The sequence below is a fragment of the Talpa europaea genome (genome assembly GCF_964194135.1).
Source record: "Talpa europaea genome assembly, chromosome: 13".
NCBI classification, from domain to species: domain Eukaryota; kingdom Metazoa; phylum Chordata; class Mammalia; order Eulipotyphla; family Talpidae; genus Talpa; species Talpa europaea.
The window spans coordinates 37,048,518-37,075,176 of NC_140080.1; the positions used below are offsets into that span (position 1 = coordinate 37,048,518).

Below are 26,659 nucleotides of genomic sequence, written 5' to 3' on the forward strand. Positions count from 1 at the left end.
CATAGTAGTTACTCAGTAAACACCTGAGCATTGATTAGATGCCAAGAAACTAAAAGCTATTCATTCATTAAAGGTATTCACATAGGCTTTTAGAGTCCCACAGTATTTGGTTACTAAGGGCACCTTTATTTTCCTGGGATTTACTCTCATGTATTGCTTTATTCTATTTTGAGCAGCTCTATGACAACATAATGCACAAAAAAGGTGATGGAGATAAAAAGAGAGAAAAATAGAAGGAGAGCAAACATGAGAAAAAATTGAATAAATTTAACTATTGCCTTTGACCAAATACACTTTAGAACTATATATTTTTGAAAAAATTCCATTTATAATATTTATAATTAAAAAGAAAACATGTATATAGTTGCTGATTTCTGTATTAAAATATTTCACTTAAAATGGTAACATAACTTGGGATCTGATTTTGCTAGCTGCAGCTACCAGCCATGATTTAAAGGTTACTGGAAGTCTTGAAGTAGCAGAAGGAAAGTATATAAATATATATTTAGATATAATTATATGTTAGTGATAAATATATAAATTACACATTATATAGAAAACTTATCTCTAACATGAAATATATACATAATATATGTTAAACTTACAAGTTACATGTGTTTCAGAATTGAAATGCTTTAAGAACATAACTTCACTTGATAGAAAAAGACTAAAAAAAATGACTTAATCAAGGTCTCACCAAATTATTGCATAGCTAGAGCTAAGTTATGTATTTTCTAGTCTAGGTTCAAAAGCATGTAAGAAAGTGTCATTCTTTGCCACTCAAATAGAAGTAAATCTGCGGTTACTGTTTATGCTTGTCATCAGATATGAGAAACATGCATGTTTCTGGGGTACACAATCAAACAAAGGAGCTAAAGAATTTGGAAGGGATTAACTCAAGAGTCTAAGGGCAATCAGAAAAAAGAAAACTCGTGAGGAAAAGCATTAAGGCAGAGAATATTCAGTTTCTAGAGAGGAAGTCAAAAGTTGAACTTGTTCTGAGTAGGCACCTAATGAATTGGAACTGCATTCAAGTACGGAGAAGCTCACTGAGTAAGAGTCGGAAAAATTTTCACTGAACCAGAAAAACCTCATGCAAAGCCTTATTCGTTTCCTAGCCATTGCAAAAAGATATTCAATATATGTCCTCATCACTTACAGATGGCATATTTGGTCCATTTACTCTTTTATTAAAGAACTAACACAAAACTTGATATGTACAATGATGCTACAAATGCATTTCTATATTAGAGTGAGTAAAAGGAGAATAAAACCCACACTCTAATTGCAGCATGAGTAATTAAAATAACTGGCTAAGAAACATTTCCAATCATTGGGCTGAAATGGATTTTTTTTTTTTAAGATTTATTTGTTTTTGCACACAAGAACTGGACTACAAGCCAGAGGTACCGGGGATGAGAGGATTCACCAGAGACAGAGTGGGGAACACAACAGGTGGATTGACTGAAATATACTGCTGAGGGGAGCAGCAGGAGAGACAGGAGAGTTCTGCTGTACCATGTGGATTAGCACCCTGCTGATAGCTTCATAGTACTGAGACTTAACCCCTTGTGCCACCAGGGCACCCCAAAATGGATTTCTGAGAGGTTTTGCAAGCATGTTAATATTAGCAAGAATCATCTACTTAAAGGCAACTTTAGAATTGAATTTCTTTATAAAATTGATATAAAGAATTAAAATAATTTCCTTCTGTTTGATTTACTTTATTTTTAGTACTTACTGCTTTTATACCATGTAAATAGGCTTTATTTTGATGCACTAAAAAAATTACAATGTTTATATAACATAGTTTAAGTATTACAACAAATTCCTTAACATTGCACATTCCTATCTTCCAACCTTTCCTCAGTTGATTCTCTTGAGGCCCTGATTCACCTCTGTCATCTGAAAGCCAGACTTGACTTTCTCTCAACTCAATTCCCATTCTGCTTCTAATGGGTCCTGGCTAAGACAGAGTTTTCATGATTTGTTCATAAATGATTCTCTCTTAATTTTATAATATGAATAAAACCAGAAAATCAATGGGACTCGTGTATTGAATAGTAATTTAACTTGGGTTCAAGGTAGATGATGAGACATAGCCATGTTAGACATCATTCACCTCACTGGAGATGCAGTTTAATCCTTTATTAACTAGCCATGAATAAAATCATAGAAATGATTAAATCCTTTATAGAAAAAGCCAAAACCATATTATTCCATCAGGAAGATTGTGATATAGACTAGATTTAGAACAGAATGGTCTCAAGAGATGGTAAAAAATTAGCCTGGCTTTAGCATGACCTTGGGATAGACATAAACAAGTATGGGGTACCTAAGTTGGCACCAAGCTAGGGGAGGTAGTTCAGTAGGGCCACTCATGTACTGATTAAAATGCACCACCTACACAACCAGTACTGAAATAGCATTTTATAAAAAGTGCATTAAAAAACCAGGACCATGTACTTAAGCCATAGAAAACTATAAATAGAAAGCCAGAGCAAACAACAGATGCTCTCAAAACAAACAACCCCATCCAAACAAACAAAAAAACATGAGGAAAACATTTTAAACCATTTTAAGAAATTCAACTCTTAAAGTTCGATAAAAATTTTTATATTGAACTGATTTCTGCAGATGTCTGAATTTGAGATGCTGATGTTAGTCTTCTTAACTACTAGTGCAATGAATTAAAATTTAAATAGCAACAAATTGGGTAACAAGGCCTAGAGTAGACATTATTAGAACATACCATACATTTTATCTTATCTCTAGCACTGAGTATTGATACAATTCAAGCACAATTCAGTTAAATGTTAGGGATGTGCTGAAATGACTAAATTTAATGGATTTTTTTTGATACAATGAGAAATTAAAAAAATGAGCACATGGGCCTCCCCGGTGGCGCTGCGGTTGAGTGCTGGGTTGTGAAGCTGCCTGCAGCCTCTGCAGTGCCTGTTCGATCCCTGGCTGCTCCCTGGCCCCGGAGGAGGGTCCCACATGGCGCGCAGACCTCTCCAGCCGCCCGCTGCTCCCCTCAGCAGTGTACTTCGGTCCTTCTGCCTGCTCTGTTCCCCGCTCTGGCTCTGGTGAATCCTCTCACCCTCCCGCACTTTTGACTGTACCCAGTCCTTGTATAAATAAAAATTAAAATAAATCTTAAAAAAAAAAAAAGAGCACATTTCGGAATTTTTTAGAAAGCTACACAACCAACAACAGTAACCTAAAAATGACACTATTAGAATCAGCAAAGTGAAAATAAAAATCACGCTCAGTTTGAATGAAGTATTCTCTTTTAACGTAGGAATAATTTGAGGGGTGGGTGTGACATAATACTTTTAAAGCAGTGTTCACATTTTATTGCTTAAAAGTATTATAAAAACACTAAGATAATTGAGAACCAAAAGCAATGTTTTGTATAAACATGGATGTTTCAACAAATCACAGAAAACTACTCACCATTAACAGAAAATAAAATTATTGAAAATTTCAGAACTTAACATGAGTCTAAATAACAATCATTGACCAGAACACTATTAAAAGCAATTGTGGCACTCGAATACCAATTTCGGACTGTTAATAATTTTTAAAAACTACGAATATCCAAATTGTTCAATAATGGGAGACTGCTGAAGTCTGCTCATATATGATAGCCTGCTATTGCAAACAAAGAAGCAAATCATATATAATGATGCCCATAATAGACTGCTAAGTTAAATATGACTTGAAAACATGATTGTAAGGGAAAAAAGCCACAAACAAAAGGGTGCATTTGGTATGCCTCTCTTTATATGAAATGCCCAGAACAAACAAATCCACAGATAGAAAACAGATCATTGGGTACTGAAGTATGGCGCTAGGACAAGATGGTAAATTGAAAGGTTTTGGGCTTCTTTCTGGGGTGATAGAAATACTCTGAAATTAGGTAATGAATGATAGTTGTACAATATTGTGAATAGACTCGAACCACTGAACCCTTTAAAATTGTTTAAATGACTTTTGTTTTATTAATTTTATCTCAATAAAAATTAAAGAGGTATAGGCGTGTATATTCATGTATGTATGTAAGTCAGTGAGGGGAGGAAGAAGGGGCAGAGTTCCTGTGTACATAGTCTGATAAAGTGCCCACCAATCTCATTGAAAGAAGTTACATGCAGAGTGAAACTGGAGGGCAATTTCACTTTCCTAGTTTGCATTTATCTGAGCAGTACTATTATATTTTTCTCTGTTAAAAATCTATCCTAAATCCTTTCTTTTGAACTCTATAAACACAGAAGTTCTAGGAGTTTGCTTTTTCTCCTTCCATACTTTTTTTTAATTGACATATTATTTACATATCATAAAATCCACCCATTTTAAGTGTTAGTTGAAGGATTTATACATTGGTGCCATCATCATCTTCACACAAGAAGTTCATACCTGCTCATCTTTCCATTTTAAAAAATAAAACATAAATCAGGCTTTTGGGATTATCGACTGCATAAAGAACACTCTTACCAAGTCCTTCAATAAATTATCAAAGATCCCAACAGTGCAAACTAAATGTGTTAATTTTACAAAAATATTCTTTTGAACTATATTTTAACTGGGGAAAAACAACTATCTCTTTCTCTACATTTAGACAATCAGAGTTTGTCAAGTAGGATGAAAAAAAGTATTATTTACAAGCATCTTAAATGTTTTTAATGAGTACTTTGTTTTCTCATTTTTCCTTATGCTTTTTGTGCCTGTGTTGAAAAAATATTTAAAACACCTTAATGCATAATTAATCACTCTGCAAGCTATCAACAAAGTTAGCGGTACTTTCAGAAATAAACCAAATTTATATATGCAAGGTAAGCTTAATTAGTTAAGATCACAAAAAAATGTAATATCCGATTTTTAGTACCTAATGTGCTCAAGAAAGTATTTGTGCTTTTAAATTAGGAAGACAGCTCTGTATTTAATTAGTCCTCATTTGAGTATGTAATCATTTTAATTTATTTGCACAAACACAGGACACTGTGCTCCATCAGCAGATAATGTTCTTCATTAACTAAAGTAGGAACTTTGTGCGCAAGGGTGGGAGAAATATTCCCATCTGTGATGCAAAAATCAGAACTGCACACGATCGGATTTGTTCTTCAGGTTTTGTGGTCACTATTCTGAGATATACATTTGTTAATAATATAGAATACTTTTGACACAGTTCTCTGTGGCCTCCAGGAAAGTTCATTTTTTACCAATTGCCCAGGGTATTTAATTATTAATGAACAAAAGTAACATAGTGTACTAAAATTCAAACTCTAATAATAATTTGGATGGTGGCAGTAATTAAAAATCGATTATTTTGTCATTTGTGACAAGCTAATAATAGCTTACACTGCAATGTGGAGAAGGTAGACTTTATTCAGGGTGTTTGAAAGCAAACACTGTGATTGACAAGCTAATGACAGATGACTTTTCTCTATTCATTAAAGCATATGAACCAATTCTTGCTCATTTCCAATAAATCTCGCCATTGCCACTCCTTTTCCCAGCCCCTATATATATATATATATATATATATATATATATATATATATAGTCACAAGAAAACAGAAATTCATTAACTACCAGGTCTTTAAAAAGATACTTATGTTTTTGCCTGATTCTAAATGCTTCATTCTTGAAGTTCATATTTTGAAGTATATAATAAAAATAAATTGCTTGAGAAATAATTTAAGCTCTCATGTCCAAATAAATTGGAATTTATAAAAAAAGAGATTATTTGGTAGCCCATAAATAGAATTTGACATAACATCACAAAATGAACAAGTGGATAGTTTGTGAGGATTGATTTAACTTGGAGCATTATTTAGGTAGGAAGTATGCTGTAGCTAGTTTTTTGAAGGAAACTCAGTGCTACTGTTTGCTGAGTAATAATCACCCTGTGATTCGTACCAGACTTTATTTGTTGTAGAACGTTCCACGATACTTTATGAAAGTCTAAATGCTTGTCACTTTTTTTTTCTCCATAGGGCAAGTTAAACAATTTAGATCTGCTTCATATGACAATAGGCAGATCTCCAAGTGTGACCTCAGCTTCCCACAGTTCTCTATGACTAGGTCAGAGTATCCTATAGGATTCTAGTTTCTATAGTTCCTTTTTTTTGTCCACAGTTCTAAATCCTCTATATGTCAAAAGTACATGATTTCACAGACTCCTTTTTTATAGGTAATGAGTATTGCAAATATAATTGCATAATTTTGATTTTAGAGACAATTGCCCTTACTTAGCCTTAGAGTATATTTGATTTGAACAATGCCTTTTAAGGTTAAAAATACATACTTGCAAAATGTCAAATGCACAGTACTTAAGTTCTACCCCAAATCATACCATTAGACACATTTTTTAGAATTCTTTTTGATGGTATAACCAGTATGAGGAGAGTATTTTAAGATTTATAGAATTTGGCATTATCTACACAACTGTGTCTAGACAAAGAATGCCTGTTTCTACAAGCCTAATTATATAGCTCTTGAGAACACCCATAGGTAAACATGGCATTACAGCAAAGTCATAAACTATACATTTACAGCCTATGTAAAATAAACCTCATGGCCTTGGCATACAGACATACTTAAATAAATTACATGAGCATGAATGGGTGGACCTGCCAACTCCCCTCAGTTTGTTACTCAATTACACTGAATGAGGTTTTATGCTGACAATGTCTCTAGTATGAGGATACATGTATGTTTTTGGTACAAAATGGGACCTAAAAGCGAGCGGGATGCTCTACCTGGCACTTAACTGAAGAAACAGAAATCAATGCTTGAGAAAAAGTTAAGAAGTAGTATTTTTTGAGACAATGTATCAGTTTTTATAGTATGCATAAATTAGGCTACTTATACTGTTTTAGATATGAGAGTTTTATAAAGGATATTTTGGTTATACATGACTCATGTAACCAAAGAATCTAAATTCTTGCATCAAATGCAACTTCCCTGTATAGTTGTTTTGACAGGTAACACTTAAATATAAAGCTTTGCATCTAATCATTTTAGAGTTAAATAAAAGACGACAAAAATTTCTATGCCATTCATTTAAATTAAAATTACCTGGAAGAGGGTGGGAGGGGTAAGGCAGTAAGAAAAAAAAAATTGATACATTTAGGAAATTTTGCTCGAGTATTTATAGTATATATATAGTATACTATAAAACTAACTCTAAGAAACACTATCAGCTTAGCATTTTTTATTCAGTCTGAAAGTCTCTTTTTAAAAAGACATTTTTTCACATAGCACCTTTCTCATAATTTTAACTGAGTTTTGTCTAGAATCAGAGGTAGTTACTCCAGAACAAAATAATCATCAACATACAATATACAGTATCTTCTTATGAAGTTTCTGGAAAGAAAGCATGACAATATAAAGCAAATAAAAGTAATACAAGAAATTATATAACCCAATGTAAACTGCTTTTCATGTAATCTTTTTTTTTTTTCTTTTCTCATTCTACATTAGATTGGTACTATTCTTAAAGCTCAGGAGAAATTGGAAATACAAGTCAAAATTGAATCCTAAAGAAATCTAAAAGATTTTACTCAGGCAAAGAATATCATCAAAATGAAGATATCCTACTGCATGGGAAAAGGCATTTGCACACCTTATGTCTAATAAGGGTTTTTGTACTTATGATACATAAACTCATAAAAAACGAAATAACCTGACTAAAAATGGGCAGAGGATCTGAATAGACACTTTTCTAAAGATATATAGATGGCCAGCAGACAGAGATGCTCATCACCTCTGATAACGGAAATGCAAATCAAAACAACCTCAACACATGGCTACGAGAATGACTATTATCCAAAAGACAAGCAACAAGTGTTGCAGAGAATGTGGATAAGGAAACCCTTGTACAATGTGCTAAGAAAATAAACTGGTATAGACATTATGGAAAGAAGTATGGAGATTCCGCCAAAAATTAAAAAAAAAAAAAGAAATTCCATATGAATTATTTATCCCACTTCTGGATATTTACCAAAAAAAAAAAAAAAAAACAAAAACCCAAAAAACAGAAATAATTCAGAGATATATGTACCCCAATGCTTACTGCAATGTTACTTCTAATAGATCTTAAATGCCCATGAACAGATGATTCAATCTAGTTGTGGTGTATTTATATACAATGGAATACCACTTAGCTATTAAAAAAAGTTGAAACCTTGCTATTTGCAACAATGGAGGGCCTCCCTGGTGGCGCAGCAGGTTGAGCGTAGTGCTGTGAAGCTGTCCGCTGCCTCTGCAGCGTGGGTTCGATTCCTGGCTGGCCAGGGAGATTCCCACATGGCACAGCAGACCTCTCCTGACGCCCGCTGCTCCCCTCAGCAGTGTATTTCGGTCGTCTGCCTGTTCTGCTTTCCGCTCTGTCTCTGGTGAATCCTCTCACCCTCCCGCGCTTCTGGCCTGTGCCCCAGCTCTTGTATTAAAAAAACAAAAATCTAAAAAAAAAAAACACCCCAAAAAACAATATGGGTGGAACCTAGAGGATATTATGCTTTAGTGAAAAGAAGTCAGATAAAGACAGACAATACTGTATGATTTCACTCATATGTGATATATTGAGTAACCAAACAAACAAGTGAACGAAATAAAACAAAAAAACTGTCAAGACTAACCAGTGGTTACCAAAAGGAAAGAGAGAAGACGGCTGAGTAAATCCAGTAAAAGAGGTCAACTGTATAGTAAATGATAGAATTGGACTTTTAGTGATGAACTTAATGTACTATATGTAACATAGTGATTTTTAATGACACATACCTCAAACTCACAGAATGCTATAATGCAATGTTATTTCAGTTAGATAAAAAAGGGACACAACAGTCATTTAGCAATAGTAAACTCAACAACACAGTTTAATTGGGAAATTTTTAATTACTAAGCATCAAATGTACATTACATTGATAACTGCAATACTGAAAGTGTGACATTTTAAATATTTTTTTCAAAAAAGGTTAGCAATTTATTTCCTGGGAAATATGGAGAGTCAACTCTGAGCATAAATATGGCCAATGTAGGTCATTATGGTTTAATTACTGCTATTATCTACACAAGGGTCCACATCTTCCTGTCTACATTAAGGTAGACTGTGAACTTTATTGCCAAATTTTAGCAAAAATGCTATAATTTAAACATAAAACTCCATGGGATTTTTTTTGTTATTATTAATTTTGCTTCAAGTGTATCTGACTTGAGAATACAGGCAATTTTTCTTTCCTAATTCTTTGGAAAAATATTTCTGCAGTAAGGTTTGTGTCCTCTTTACTATGACTGGATTGTTTTTATTTAAGAAAGATTATCAGCTCTGAGGTTTGTTTCCCACAGTTGATAAAAATCTATCAAAAACATTACAATATAATTTGTAAGGAAAAAGTTGTTTTTCAAAGATTACAGGAACAGGAAAGAGATAGCACTTATTTGTACACACACAAACACTTAAAGCTAGTCACACTGCAGATAAATCCAATAAGCAGTATTATTCAAAAGTTCTATAAAAATGAACAAAAGATGCACATTTACTTCCATTGCTCCAACAGTCAAACATTAGAACTGCAAGAGAATTTTGCCATAGCAGTTTGCTGGTCCGATTTAAATGTTCAAAGTCCTTTTCGTATGTTTGGCCCAACGATGTCCATATCCCAGATAAATTCAGTTCAAAAGACGGAAATTAGGGCAAAGACCCCATATAACAAAGCACAAGGATATGCTACTAGAAGTTGCTGTCCTTCCATGGCTAGTGCAGAAATAAAAATTTTGGAAGCAGAAAAACTACACCATCCAATAATTCCAGCAGTGAGAATGACTCCTACCATTCCTCTGTAATCAACAAGGAAAAATGGGGAGGGAAAAAAAAGTAGTAGGTGAGACTAGTTATGTAAGAATACAATAATCAATTCTAAACAAAAGCAATACAAATTCAAATTATTTGTGCAGAAATAAGATTTTTTTAATGCTAAAATGTACTTCTCAACACATTCAATGATGCTGAATTATTTCATGTGATAAAATCTCATTTATAACTACAGATTGTTCTTTTTAGCACATTTTTCCATTCTGGCACTGCTCACATTGGACTACACATACCCTTGCTGTGGGAGACTAACTATACAATGTTAAAAAGTTCTGCAGCATCCTGGCCTCTACCCATAAGACAGCAGTAGCACCCCTGCCACCCACATTTGAGAGAAAATAATCTCAGCATTGCCAAATGTCCCCTGGACCAAAATTGCCCCTGGTTGTAAAAATTCTTGATGAAAGAGAGGCAGTTCCTATACTAAAAATATGAAAAAATTTTATCCAAAAAAAGAGCACAATGAAGTTTTTATCCAAAAAAAGAGCACAAATCTCTAGTACCAGAGTCAACATATACTCTTCTAAACCTCTGTTTTAACTAATAAGCAAATGTAACAAAGCCTAATCTTGGTTGTATCTAGAGTTAGCTACAAGGCGGAGCCTGAGCCACTGAGAGACATCTGTACACTGGGCACGCAGAAGAAATGTCAGCAGCAATTTATAGTTTTTAAACTAAACTAAAATATTATTTATAAGTTACACAAAAGTTGCTTACAAGTACATCTGAGAATATGGTAGGCTAGTAATAGTCTCTTGCCATAATACAAATAAGCTTCTTGTGCAATTAAAAAGCTGCCAAATACAGTATGTGTTTATTCACTTAGCATATGCCCATCATCGTCAAGATAATCTAAAAAACATCAGCAAGAGTATAATTTTAATATATCTTTTCCACACAACACATAGGTTAACATTCATCACTGTTCAGTTTGTTTACTGACACTTAAACTAGTGAAATTCTTTAACATTGGTAAAAGAAATGATAGCATAAATGATGTAAAAATTTATTCCTAGTTCTATTGTTCAGCATCAAAAAGTATGTATGTAGCACAGTCCCCACCCACAAGCAACACTATCTAGTGTTTACTAAATCAGTGATTTAGCTCAAGCTGACAGTGAGGTAAATGCTATTAAACAAAGTTGAATAATCAAAATAAAGATCAGTACTTACTGCAAAGAAAATATCACTGCAAAGCTGGAAAGCAGGATCATGGGAAGAAGACAATATCCAAGGACACTGGCCACACAACCAAATGAAACACCCGTCATACTCATTAAGTTTAATAAACAAAACATTCCTAGACATCCGATTGCACTGATGCCATATACATAACCAAACTGGATCTTGCCAGCCTATTGGTAAAGAAAAGATTACAAGTTAAAGGGAAAAAAAAAAATGTTACTTTTGGCCTTATTTCACCTAAAATGGTACATCTAGAAGATGTGAGCATCAAAATCTAGTTATTTATTCTTTATGGAGAGAAACACTGGGCAGACTGGCTTTTACATATTACTGAAGAAATTTCAAGCATCTACTTCCCAATGCACAGAAACTTGGTTTTCCTTTTTCTAATTAACCCTTGAGTTTGGCATAAAAAATGAACAAAAAGATACAAAAACTTGGGGCAATAACCTACAGTAAATTTCTAAGAAGAAATCTTGTTGATTTTTAAGTAAACACACTACAGACACAAGATGGGAAATTACTCAGAATATTTGTATAATAGCTAGCATTACTTGAAAACATCTAATTCCACCAAAATTGCCTCAAAGCAATTTATTCTATTGGCAGATGTAGCCATAATCTTTTTTAAAAGCAGAAATTATTATCTTTTGCTTTATATGGGTGTTAGAGGAGCTAGGAGAAAGGAAAAAAAGGAGGTCAGGATAAGCAAGAAGCCAGGGTTCTGTGGGCAGGGGAGGAGAAAAGAAAACTGATTAACAACGAGGCTAGAGGAATAAAATGGAAGATATTTTTTTCTTTCATCATTTTTCCAAACTACCAGTTGATTTATAGCTCTTTGACTAAAATAAACCTTAACAATTCTGCTCTCATAAAAGACAGCACTAAACAGGACAGCAAAGTTTAGCTGCATTAGAATCCAATTAGTCAAGTTATGTGAATAAACATTATATTCAGGTTACATTAAACACTAAAATCAGTCTATAAAGAAGACTTCAAAAACTTCTTTAGTTTGTCAGATTTTTGATATATAAAACTGAAACACAAAAATGCCTCTACTTTTGAGTGGGAAAATTTTGGGATTTTTGTTAGACTTGATATTTGAAAATAGTTGGTTAATAGCAAAGAGGTGTAAAAAATCTCAGCTGGGTTCAATGGTGAGTTCTTTCATGTACCAACAATAAAACCTCACACTTGTGCAGTGCTTTAAACTTCTTAAAGTGTTCTCATATAACCTGCCTTCTTAATCTCCAGAACAGTCTTGTTAGGTGAGCAGCATAGGATTATCATCTAGTGACAAGAGTTGATAGATTACATAAATTGCTTAAGTTGATAGATCACATAAGTTGCTTAAGGACTAAGAGCTTACACACAATTCTTTTGACTAAAAATCCTATCTTCATCTATTATATAAAATCATCTCTTACAATTCAGAGACATTAAGACAAAATAAAATAATAAAGTCTTTTCAGCTTAGCATTTTCTTTTAGGTTTATTTATTTAAGATTTTATTTATTTTTACATAGAATGATTAGGATGTAGGCCAGATGTACAGGGGGGTGAGAAGATTCACCAGACATAATGGGGAGTTGAATAGGTGGATCTGCTGAAATATAGTGCTGTGGGGAACAGCAGGCAAGACAGGAGAGGTCTGCTGTGCCATATGTGGGTTAGATCCCTGGCCAGGAATGGAACTCAGGCTGCAGTCGTGATAGCACTGAAACTTAACCCTTACTTAGGCCATCAGGTAGGCCCTTAGATTTTAATTTTCATTTTAGATTTTCATTTTCAATATGCTTAAACATTCTTAGGAAGGTGGGAGAAGGAGACTAAAACCTGTGTCCTTTTCAATGTCATTTTATTATGAATTATAGCTAAAATTATAGGAAAGTAACCAACAATCCTATTATCACAAAACACTACCCTAGAGACAAGAGATTTAAAAATAATAATAGGGCCTCCCCGGTGGCGCAGTGGTTGAGCGCTGGGTTGTGAAGCTGCCCGCGGCCTCTGCAGCGCCGGTTCGATCCCCGGCTGCTCCCCAGCCACCGGAGGAGGGTCCCACATGGCGCGCAGACCTCTCCTGCCGCCCGCTGCTCCCCTCAGCAGTGTACTTTGGTCCTTCTGCCTGCTCTGCTCCCCACTCTGGCTCTGCTGAATTCTCTCACCCTCCCACGCTTCTGACTGTACCCAGTGCTTGTAGAAACAAAACAAATAAATAAATAAATAAATAAAACATGCCTCTATTAAAAAAAATAAATAAAAATAAAAATAATAATAAAAAAAAGACCTAAAAATAGACTAAAAAGTTTTGTCAACCTCTGACAAATAAAAAGGAATTCTGATGAGGGACTGACATTACACATGACTTTTATTAATGGAGGTATAAATTTAAGCAACTCAATACCATGTGGAGGTTATCAGAAGCTCAGTCTCAAAAATGGTTCTTGGTAGAACATTGAAGACTGTTCTTTAATTTCACACTGTGACTTGAAATTAAAATCTTACCAGTAACAATGTGGCTCCAAATGCAAGGCAAAAAACCATTGGTCCTGCCAAATCAGTCTCATTCATGATGCTTCCATCTGCTACTTTTAATGGATGCAATACTGTTAGTGTTTTTTGCCAGATGTGGTCAAAATTGATACCTAATTCTAAAAGAAAAGAAAAGAAGTCAACCAGGATTTGTGACATACTGTAAGGTAAATGGTTTTTCATGCTTTTCTGCCCTCCCACCATTAGGATTGCCCTGCTTGATGGGGCACCGCAGTTGTTACACTGTTGCAAATTCTGTGGGCCATGGGAGGAGTACTGAGAGAGAGACACCAAGAGAAGTAGAAGCAGGAGAGAGGCCGAAGAGAGAAGGGGAGAAAGAAGCCAGAGAAGCCCAGAGTGAAGACTTGCGAGGGGCCTGGAGGCCTCCTGGCCTCCTGGCTTCCATGCCTGTTTGTACCTGGTTGTTGCTCTACATGTAACAGCTCAATAAAAGCCTGAGAAAGCCACCGAGAGCTCCAAGACTCTCCTTTACCCTGTCTGCTGGATCACCTGCTCAGTGGCCATCCTGCCCCTACAATTGGCATAGTTGGCAGGATGATCCTATGCAAACGGGTATGGAGCCCTCTGAAGACCTCAGGAGGGACTGAAGAGTAGCAGACTGTGTTTGCCTGTGACAACGCTGGACATGCCACAGCAGCACAGGTGGTGACCAGAGGCCAGGAGCTGTGGAAAGACCTACAGGAGCACAGGAGTTGGACAAGGTCTGGGAGCTGCAGGATGAGACCTCTCCTGGAGGAGGAGAAGGCCGGAGAGGACCAGCCCACAACTCCTTAGGCAGCAGAATTGTTGGGGAAGAAAGGACCATGATTCGGAGCTCACCAGTGCTGATGCAGGTAAAGACTGATGGACTTGGGCTGACAATCCCACCAGAAAGGTGGAGGAACTTTGGCAGGGTAATGTTTTGGGGACCCTGGGGGAGGATGGTATTGTTTGTACACCCCAGGAGATGGGAATCTGGGGGTGGTCAGTGGGCCACGGTGTTCAAAAGCAGCCTGTGTACTACCCAGCAGCTAGGCAGAGGAAAAAGGCCAACTTAGGCAAAAGCTGGTGCTGAGATTGGGAAGCCCTGAGCAGCTCTTAAGCAGCCTAAGTATGCTAAAGAAGGCCAGTAAGTCTCTTAAAATCACTTGTGGGTGATGCCCTGCTCACTGTTGAGTAAGGGTGAGGAGCTAAGGAACCCATCCTTGGGGGACGGATGGGGAACATGGCTTGTGGTGGAGCCCACAGCCAAAGAGGGGACCCAAGAGAGGCCGCATGTGGAGCTTGTATCCATAGATCCCTGACCCATATGCTTGTGCAATGGGTTGGCCTGAGTGCAGGGGTCGGCGTGTCACATTGGTGGCTATGAAAGCTGAGTGTTGGAGTGACTGCAGACAGAAAACTCTGAGAACTGGATGATTACCCCCAAAGAGTATAGAATCGCCAATCCAAGTGTGAGTGCATCCTGGGGGTGGATACTGTGTGTGGCTTGTGGACTAGACTACAGCCAGAGAAGGCCAGGAAGCCTGACAGCTCACAGCGTGTGATGGTAGACGCCTGAGTGTTTCCCCCCATGTATGAGTAGTGCCTTGGGCAGCAGAAGTGGTAGATCATCTGCTGGTGGCAATAATTGTCTTTTGCCACTAGGTTGGTACCCTGCCTGGAATTTTCTGTTGTATTGTTTCATTATTCAGTTATATTCTCTTTTGTGGGCCATGGCTGCTGTGTTTGTGTTTGTTAAGGGAAAATTGCATAGAGAGATATAAGTAGATTATATGGCAGAAAACCCTGAGGGGGTGTATTGTAGGGTAAATGGTTTTTCAGGCTTTTCTGCCCTTCCACCATTAGGATTGCCCTGCCTGATGGGACACCTGCAGTTGTTACACTGTTGCAAACTGTCTTATTTACTTCTGTGGGCCATGGGAGGAATATTGAGAGAGAGTCACCAAGAGAAGCAGAAGCAAGAAAGGGGCAGGAGAGAGAAGGGGAGAAAGAAGCCAGAGAAGCCCAGAGTGAAACTTGCTGGGGGTCTGGAGGCCTGCTGGCCCCTGGCACCCCTGCCTGCTGTGACCCTGGTTGCTGCTTTACATGCAACAGCTCAATAAAAGCCTGAGAAAGCCACCGAGAGCTCCAAGACTCTCCTTTACCCAGTGTGCCGGATCACCTGCTCTGTGGCCATCCTGCCCCTACACATACCTTCAAACTTACCAGAATCTACATTGAAACAGTGAAAAACAAAAAGCTCCCAGTGCCAAAAGAGTACATAACAATACCAGACATTATTTTGGTGCACACTTTATTCCAATCCCCACTGATAGTGGAACTTATTCCACAGATACCCAAATTCAGATATGGTGTTGGAAAAGGGTATGGTAATGATGAAACAGACACTCTTAGCTGTGACTGCACAGCAAGAACATACAGACAGGATTAACAGTAAGGGGTTCTTTATAAGACCTCAGGAATTAGAGATGGCGGTGAAATTGTAGTCAAAACAATGTTTGCATTTGTGTACAGTTTTGAAGAATATTGAAAGCTTTCATTATACTTTCAAAGGGTATCCGTTGAAGGGGTTTTGAAATACAATTTAACCCTTTGCACTCCGAACCATTCTGGACATTAGCTACCAGGTACTCGACGCTACTTTGCGGCGGAAATGTGCATTTACAGACCCTCGTATTATTTAGTATAATTTTGGAACCAAGTAACGTATTATAATGATATTGGACTTATATGAATTGGGTGACATCGAGGAATGTATATTTGCAAAAAAAACACAATATTTTATTGTTTATAATTTTTTACAGTATGATAAGTTTTGTAACACTCCCCAATATGCATTGCAGGCTGATTAGTGCATGTTTGACATGTCTGTATGGAGGTCTATCTGGAGCTCATCTTCACTACTACTTGTGACATGAGACTCATTGGTGGTTGGACGCTTTGCCATTGTTCTAATAAAAAATATGAATAAATGCATGGGTTGAAAATTTCTAATTGTTATTACTAACTGACAAGATGATATTTACCAAAATAGATTTCACCAAACAATTTATTCACTAAGAAAAGAATCACTTTTCCGATTTTCTCGTTAGATCTATGTGCACTGCTCGAAGCTTCAAACCAAAATGGACTCAGCTTTGAAAATCTTTTCCTCCAGATGTAGACTTGTTTATTTGTAATTATATATCTCACTATACAGTGCGCGCTATGTTGGAAAACCGACCTTTCTTCTACAAACTCCCCTTATCGCTCTTTTCAAGTGGCGTCGCAAAGTGCTCGGACCGACCGTCGTGAGCACACATCTCACGTTCTCGTCTGACACAAAACCCGCTGACATTTCTTGTATATATCTTAGTAATTTTACGATACTTTGATTTAATTTCTTGTGCCATTTCAAGATAAAACTTCAGGGAAACATGCATGTCTCAAAAAGTTGCGTTGAAATAACTCAATTCCCCGTAATCACTAATAAATTGCAATGTCCCCTGAGAGGGGACATCCGAGTGATATGCTAGAATTCTGATGTCCCCTGAGACATACTTTTCAGTGAAATCAATGGTTCTGTTATGTTATTTCCAAGTAGAATAGTCAATACTATGTTATTTCCTTTCAGTTCTTTCACTGACAAGATTTAATCAATAATCAGAAGTAAAAGTTAGAGTTTCTATGTTGACATATTTTACTACCACTTTATAAAGATTTATTGAAAATCTGGTCCACTCTGGCTTAAAGTGGTCTCATTTATACTGTTTATAATGGATAATTTAGTAGAAAAGTTTTTTCTACATTATTCATACAAAGAAAAAGACAATCTATCCAAGTTAAGATTTATTTTCATTGACAAGTTTAGAGTATTATCGTGTTTCAACCAATCCTACCTTCTAATAGAGGTGGCTCATCCTCAAAGTTGTTTCCATAGAATGGCTGAGATGTAGCTGAAGTATATGTCTGAGATGGCTGGAAAATCTGCCCAGTATATGGTTGTTGTGGCTGCATCATGTCTGGAGGGACAAATCGACCTTGCTGCGAGTAGTCATAGCCAGCATACTGTCTGTAAATCAAAGGAAGTCACATTTCTTGGAAGTATTTCAACCCACAAGAGCAGATATCCCTGGACAATTATGGAATCTTAGACATGTAATTCCTTGGATAGCTGCTTTGCCAGTTTTTATAAATGGTTTTTATAAACGTTGTATTATCTACAACAAAAAGTCTGCATTTTATAAAGAATCTTCCTGATGATGCCAACTTCACTCTGATAGTACTTGAGCATTTTACAAACTGCAAAACTTTTAAACTCTAGTGGGTCAACAAATGGTTACTTAAAACACCTTATTTTTTCCTTATTGAGTGAGTATATATAATATACAGATAACTGAAATATAATCATATGCTTACAATTATGAATGAAAGCTCAGAATAAGTTGTCATCCATGTTATGTAATTTTTCATTGAAATATGGGTTTCCACTGAGTAAAACATCATTCTTTTTTACTCTTTGTAGGATGCTTTTTTTGGTAAATGAATGGATCTCTTTGAGAACAATTATCCATTTCAAATCAGTGGCGAGATCAAGCTGGTTCATTGTGAAAGCTTTCTGACCACAACATAACATTATTAGTATACCTGCCTCTGAATGGTGCTTTTAATTTTTTCAAAGTAGTTGTCCACCTACTGTTTCATTTAATAAGCATTACAGCAAATTCTGCATTTTATTTATTTATTTATTTAAAGGGAGAGTACTAACTATAGCTATTTTAGTACTAGTAACAACAGGGAAACAGCAGAACACTGAAGCACCTGTTTCTGGGAAAATATGACGGAGATTTTTTTTAAGTGAGACTGAGAAGGCTTTAGTAATCACTTAATCTAAACTTTCACAGTCCCCATTTAATAAATAATCTAACAGACACTATTAATTTATTAGAGATTTTAAAATTAAAATCACTTTTAAATTAACAACATCGGGCCTCCCTGGTGGCGCAAGGGGTTGAGCGCAGTGCTGTGAAACTGTCCACAGCCTCCGCAATGTGATTTCGATCCCCGGCCAGCGAGCTATCCACATGGTACAGCAGACCTCTCCTGACTCGCCCGCTGCTCCCCTCAGCAGTGTACTTCGTTCGGGCTATCTGCTTGTTCAGTTCCCCGCTCTGTCTCTGGCGGATCCTCTCATCTCCCACACCACTGGCCTGTATCCTAGTTCTTGTAATCATAGATAAATAAATCTTTAAAAAAATAAATTAACAACATCTTGACTATAAGCAAATCAAAACAATGGCAAATTTTCAACTATACACAGCCCTTTGGAGAGTCCAGTGGGAATCACAAGACTTATACCAGTCCAATCTAATTTTCTAAGCATACTAGTGATTAGAAAAAATACTATTTATTTTGGGGCTATATAATAATATGGAATTCATTGCAGCATTATTTTAATAGCAAAAGACAGCAATACCAAAGATCAAGAGTACACACTATATGCATCCATCATGGCTGCTTTTTAGAATATATATCTATGTATGTGTGTATTATATACATAAAAATACATATGTAAAATTATATAGGTATAATGATATAATTGTACAGGCAGGTATAGTGATCTGGACTACGGGGAGGCAGATGACCTAATTTCACATTATAAACTTTTGTACCTTAAAAATATAATAAATGTAGGGCCTCCCCGGTGGCGCAGCGGTTGAGCGCTGGGTTGCGAAGCTGCCCGCAGCCTCTGCAGCGCCGGTTCGATCCCCGGCTGCTCCCCAGCCACCAGAGGAGGGTCCCTCATGGCGCGCAGACCTCTCCTGCCGCCCGCTGTTCCCCTCAGCAGTGTACTTCGGTCCTTTTGCCTGTTCTGCTCCCTGCTCTGGCTCTGGTGAATTCTCTCACCCTCCGCCCTTGTGACTGTACCCAATGCTTATATAAATAAATAAATAAACAAACAAACAAACAAACAAATAAATAAATCTTTAAAAAAAATATAGTAAATGTATAAGACATTTATTATTTACTAAAATTATGTAATATATAGGTATACTTAACTACTGAAAATTCCCAAAAGCATTTAGTATTAATCCTTTTAATATTACTATGTAAAGCACTATTATTAATGTGTAGTGTGAATGATCTCATTCTCATTTCCATTTCAACTCTATAAGGTTAATTTTATAATTTTTTTCATTATAAAGATACAGAAACTGTTATTTGGGTTAAGCTGATCTATTAATGGTAGTACCAGAATTCAAAACTAGACTTTTGACTCCAGTAGCCAACTTTAAATAATTTCAGTAAAAATCATCCCTAGACCCTATTTAAATAAAGACAGGTATACTATTACTGTCTGAATATGTATTTCCCCAGTCATTCTGGTACACAAATTATATTGATTTCTATTTACTTACACACACACACACACACACACACCCCACAGGGGAAAGTAGTTGAATTACGACAATATACTATTGTGTCGATCTCTTCTACAATGTATTATAAATCTACCTCCAAATTTACCAAACAGTTAGAAAAGCTCCATATGGAGGTTCCTACAATCTGCATAAACAGATTGTATTTTATTTTCTCTCTCCATGAGAGAGAAGAAAATTAATATGAAAGTGCATGCAATAGGGGAAAAAATAAAGGTATATACCAGTGATATGCAAACACTTTGGATTTAGGACTGCCTTATACTCTTAAAATTTATTATTTAAATAAAGTTTTGTTTATGTGGGTCATAACTACTGACAGTCATACTAGAAATTAAAACTGAACAATATTTAAGTTTAAAATACTAATTTAAATAACAATAAATCTATTACATGTTATCATAAATGTTTTATGAAAAGTGGCTCTGAATTATATTTTTGACAGTCTCATTTATGTGGGCCTCCCCAGTGGCGCTGCGGTTGAGAGCTGGGTTGCGAAGCTGCCCGCAGCTTCTGCAACGCTGGTTCGATACCCGGCCACCAGGCGAGGGTCCCACATGGCGCGCACACCTCTCCTGCTGCCCGCGGCTCCCCTCAGCAGTGTACTTCGTCAGTCTGCCTGCTCTCCGCTCTGCCTCTGGTGAATTCTCTCACCCTCCCGTGCTTCTGAATGTACCAAGAGCTTGTATAAATAAAATCAAATCTTAAAAAAAAAATTACTACAAAAAAAAATCTCATTTATGTGTGGTTTAATAAAAGGCAGTTAAAATTACTGTATTTGCTTCTACATTCGAAATATTAAGTAATACTTTAAATATTAAGTAATGAATTACTTTACTTGTAGTATCTAAAGAAAACCTAGTATTGCAGACATGCAATTAGAAAATTTTTTATAACTTTTTTGAGATCATGAATATTCTTTATAATACATCAAAACCTACAGAAAAAATAGTTTTAAACTTAATCTGAACGTGGATATTGAAACAATATCGATAAAACTTTTATACTGATCTGTCTTGGACTTGGAATGGATCTTTTCTTTACTCATACATGATTTTGTAATACCATGTACTGGACATTTAAAAAATACTGTATTTGAATTCTGTAGATCCTTCAAATATTGACATATTTAATAAATATTGACATATTTATAAAAAAGTATAAATATTTTAAAAATCACATTTGTTAACATCACCACTGATTTCATCAGAATAAACAATTATAGGCAAGCTAGTAAAGCTATTGTGATGGATACAAATTTTCCCAAATCCTCATTTTTGCCTAAAATCTTGATTTAGTCACATAATATCAATTATATCCACTGAAGTAACAGATTCAGTTTTGAGAAAATGTTTGCCAAATACTCAATTCTTAACAACCATAGTTTGTTAGTTGTTTATTTCCAATAAAAATGGTTTCCATAAAAAAGCACCTAAATCAGCTTGTGAACCAGCTACTCATCATTATACTTTAGTATAAAGAAGAGCTTTATAACTATTTCCCATTTTGTCACGCAGAATATTTTTTAAATGTGTATACTCAAGGGTCAAGATTTAATAAAACAATAATCTCTACTGCTTCATCAAAGACATCCTTACGAGAAACGGGTTCCCCTCTTTTTAGGTGATATAATACACTGATCACTGCAACAATTTGTTGCCACCTCAATGACTCACACTTGGATACCAGCAATTTCACCAGTCACTCCTTTTATAACATCATTGCAAATGTCAACACAACTAAAAAGATTTATAATGTCTTTGTATTGTGATGAAAAATAATTTTGGCCATAAATATTCCCTGAAAGGTCTCATGCACTCTCTGAGATAAGCGCTCCATATTTTAAAACTGCTGCTGCAAATCCATAAATTTCATGTCAGGGAGAGCAATACTGCAAGCAAATGACAGCTTCAAAGGTGGCACCATCATTCCTTCTTCAAGAGGCAAAGTGAGAAACACAGTATCATGGAATATTACTATTTTCCTTGTCTGGCAGGATCTGATCAGGAAAATTCTTGACTCACTCCTCTTCGTTTTAAACTAAAACATAGTTGTAGGAGATGTGATCTTTATGGATGAAAACAATACTTTTATAGCAAGAAAAGTAGCAGACAGAAAAACAATACTCTTGAGCACTAAATACCAACAACAAAGACAGGCCTCTTAACATACTGGTTGTCTATAAGTTCATGAAAATCCTTAGCCATTCCACAGATACATTATCAGTTAAATAAAAGTCGAATAAATACAAACCTGTGATTCTTTGAAAAATATGTAATAAATGTTACTTTATATTTTTTAGGCATATCTAGAATACAATGAGGAAGCTGTCTAAATAGTACATTCATAAAATTCAACAGAATAAAATCAGAAACTTTTAACTTTGGGATTTTTTTGTTGTATGAATATATGACTGGTACTTGTGAAATACCCATGGAAGAAACTGCATAATGTTTAAAAAGATTTCACAGGGCAAATATAGAACTATGAACTATGATAAGTCAACTCAAACAAAAGGAATCCAAGTAATATGCTGTTTAAACCTAGATTTTTATCAGTAGTGAGTTGAAAGTTATCAGTTGATCTTTATCAAGTTAGCAAAACAAGCAAAATATTTGAGACGAACATTTAAAATGTCACTAAGTTGCAGACTAAACTGAAGGTACATGGAGAACTAGAAGAACTGCTTTATTAATCTCAAAAACCCAAACTTTATTACTGTTAATATATTAGGTTTCTTGTTTTCCTAAGCATCATTTATATATTCATATTTGTTAACTGGTAGTGATGATTATCAATAAGCATTTGAAATAAAGTGAATTTATCAGTATTGAAACTGCTTACTGATAAATGACTGTTGAAATTAAACTGTGAGAATAGTTAGCAACAGAATACCTAAACAACTGCTCTGTGGAAAACTTAAATAAGTACTGATAGAATAAAAAGATAAGTCACACCTTTAATTGATGCAAACATGGAAAGGATAGGAAAGAAAGGCAGCAATACATAAATTTAGGAGGTTGCCAACTAGGGGGAACAGTTCTGTTGAACCTCAAGATATTGGCCTAAAAACAGGATGCTTAAAGAGACAGGTTTTCCAAAGTTCTGTTGCTGCCAATCTCAAATTATTACTTTGCTTGTTCTTACTCAGAACACAAAAATACATACTTAGGTAAATAAATAAATGGAAATTTCTCAAGATGATTTTTCCAATTCTGTTCAATTAATTAATCAAAAGAAAGAGATCCTCAATGGTATATAATTGAGAATTTAACAGAAAGGAAAAAAAGTGATTCATAAGCAGAGAGCATTTTTTACATGTTCCCTCCCAACTGTTTAATTTGTAAAAGTTTAGGGCAAAAACTTTAGAATATATCACATTAAGCACATTCAAGGGGTCTATAGGTTGTAAAAAGTATAGTCATTCAAAATAGACCATACTGCGGGGCTGAATTTGATTTTGCCTTTGTTATTTATATTTTGGGCACTTTCATTCACATTTAATAATTCAAACACATTCTAGTACTGCGTTTCTCTCAGAATAAATGGATACACAACCTTTCCTTGACTTCATCCTGGGATAGTTTCATGAGATTTTTAATATCAGATGTCACTGAAGTTATAAGCACCTGATGTAGGTATTTAAGTATATTAATATATTTCTTGGAAATAGGCCCACAGTTTTCATAAGTTTCAAAGGGGTCCTGAACCATTTAAAAAAAAAAAAACAAACAGGGTTAAGCAACCATGTACAGGAAACTCCTTCACTGGATGGGAGAGTCGGACAAGATTATATCTAAGACCCTAAGAGAAGATCCATAGAAAGTCTTCAGATAATGTATTTTTTTTTAAAAAAGATTTATTTATTTATTTATACAAGCACTGGGTACAGTCAGAAGCGCGGGAGGGTGAGAGAATTCACCAGAGTCAGAGCAGGAAGCAGAACAGGCAGAAGGACCTAAGTTACACTGCTGCGGGGAGCAGCGGACACAGCAGAAGAGGTCTGTCGCACCATGAACCGGCACTGCAGAGGCTGCGGGCAGCTTCGCAGCCCAGCGCTCAATCGCTGTGCACCAGGGGAGGCCCCAGATAATGAATTTTTGCCATAAACACCAAGGCTTATAAGAGGTCAGTTTTGTTTTGTTTTTTTAAACCAGGTCAGGACCTAAGGCTTTCAGTCCACCTCTTCAATCTGTAACTGGCAACTTGCATGTACTGACCATAAGGTTTTAGAATGAGAAGTAATAAAAGCCGTACTATATGGAAATTATCTCCTAATTCATAATAGGTAGGTTATACTGTTAAACAGTGTCACTAAACACCTTCAATTAACTTTGATAAAATCTGAAAGTAGAAAGATTTAACTATTAAACAAACCATCAAAAGATTTCAATTTTTAACTGGTTCAATGAATTAAACAGTCTATCTTCTGGAATCTGAAGCTCCTGTCCATATTTTAAGTGATGTGGAAATACTGTTACTAGCAAAGTGTTTTCCTTAACAAGCTATGTTTCTACCCCTAGTCCACCTGACGATTTTGCAATTAGGACAACTCCTTTAATCTCAACTCAATTTCAAAAGTCTCTCCTGAGAAAGGAAATTATGATAAATCACATTTCTCATAAGGACATGTTCACACATTTAGTTTCAGGCAGAAACAACTTTTGGAGCACATACTTTCACTACAATCTGACCAAAACCAAAACCTGCCAGAGTTGAAAATTTACTTGTTATAGGGTCCTCCACTTCCTCCATAATCGTAGGATTGCTGTGATTGGTCATCAATGCTGTAACTTGTCTGGTAGAAATCCGTATTTAAATTATCAAATCCTGACATCGCAAATGATCTGAAAAGAAGAGAAACAGCAAATAGTGCCTATGCACAAGGTGCTACAAAATTTGTTCCTGATGCTCTGCTTAGGCAAACAGCGCCACAAAACAACAAACATTTCTTCTTCAAATTTGGGGGACAGCATAGGGGGTGGGGTGGGGGATGTTAAAATGTCCAGTCTCTAAGTCAAAGCTCTGGAAGAAATCTCCACTTCTAGGAGCTGCTAAGCCTTGAGTGACGGGCAGGGTCGTGGGAGCAGCAGCTCCACCACGGGGTTCTACAACATGAACCACAACAAAGGTGATTCTTCACCTCTGGTCAGGGTCTTATAGATGACAACAAGTCTGTGACCTTGCAAAATAAAGCCTGCAGCCTGCCAGGAGAAGTGCAGACTCTGGGAGGCCGCGTCTCGGGAGCAGGGGTCCAGCACCAAGCAAGGGTCTACACCGGCGCGACGTTCTGAGCGAAAGGCCCAGGGCGCGGCACCGAAAGACGGCAACAAACCGAACCGCACGGGTGTGGGGAAAAGCCGAGCAGTGCCCACGGGCCCGGGACACTCACCAAAGTCGGAGCTGGAGGTGGCGGCGACGACAGTAGTTCCAGAAACCCCAAATAACCCCCAAATTCAGTTCCAGATCCTGAACTGCCCCGGTTGCTACGTGTCACAGGGCCAAAGAACTGCTTCCGGGGCACGGCCGCTTGCGCATGCGTGTTGGCCAAAATGAGTCTCCGGGTGCTTACCCGCGGTGGTGGCGGAGAACCTGGTTTGGAGCATGCGTAATACCGACCAACCAATGGGAAGAGGGGAAGTATTCCCGGCACCGTTAGCGCAGGAGACCCGGAGGCGCAGGCGCGACAGTTGTTACTAGTAGTTGGGGAGGGAGAATTCTCCAGATGTGACGCTTGAGAGCGCTAAAATGAAGCGCCAGCCCTTCTTTTGTTTACAAATTGCAGAACCTCGATTTTTTCTGGACTGCTTTCGATTCAAACTTTGTGCTGATACCGGAATTGTCAGGCCTAGTCTCCCAGTGCTAATGAGTTTATATGTATTATCTAATTCTTACAACCCGATGAAATGGTTGCTTTCCTTTTATAGGTGAGGCTTTTAAATGTTCATTTATTAACGTTGATTACAACGTTGCGTGACAACCACTAGCTTCTGGGGTTGCTGTTATTGTTATAGGATAGCCCCGATATTGAACGGGTTCCTGGCTGTGGGTCCTCACCAGCGCGCTTAAAAGGGACTTATTAATACTCCACTACACACACAAAATGTTAATAAAAGGTTTATTTACAAGGGAAAAGGAAATAAGGAAAATGTACAACTCAGGGAGAAAATAGGGAAATAAAGTCTTTAATGTGTCCTACCTGATCCGATGACCTGGAAACCCAGAGTCACTCTCAGAGCTGGCTGGAAGCTGCGAGCTGGCGGAGAGCCAAAATGGGGATCCCCCAAAGCCCACGTGTCTGCCTTTTATATCAACCTGGCTGCTTAACCCCACCCTTAGGTCCCAGCCACATTCCCTTTGGTGGGGATGGGATTTGGAGTTCCCAGTGTCTTTGGTTTTGGCCTGGGGTGGGGGTGGAGTCCACAAGCCTGTATGGAATTAGCTTTAGGTCATCCTTTTTCCCCTAACATTATGAATGCGAGTTTGACGGTGCTGAGCTCCTGGAGTTGGAAGGGATAATCAACCATACAAATGCTTTTAAAGTTGTTACTAATAAATGCTCCATAATTCTTTGAAAAGGAATATGTGAGAAGAAAGGCGAAAGCCACTATGAGAATGTGATGATTAAAAGGGTGAAAGA

General features: G+C 36.7%; 1 protein-coding gene across 1 annotated transcript; it reads right to left on the reverse strand.

Annotated features, from left to right (window-relative positions):
• Positions 1-9,680: 9,680 nt before the first annotated feature.
• YIPF5 (Yip1 domain family member 5) lies at positions 9,681-24,856 on the reverse strand (the record flags this gene model as incomplete). The annotated part of the gene is made up of 5 exons (XM_084252879.1): positions 9,681-9,843; positions 11,051-11,232; positions 13,571-13,716; positions 17,479-17,651; positions 24,747-24,856. 5 exons carry the CDS (start codon positions 24,854-24,856, stop codon positions 9,681-9,683), a joined length of 774 nt encoding a protein of 257 aa, XP_084109005.1.
• Positions 24,857-26,659: the final 1,803 nt, after the last annotated feature.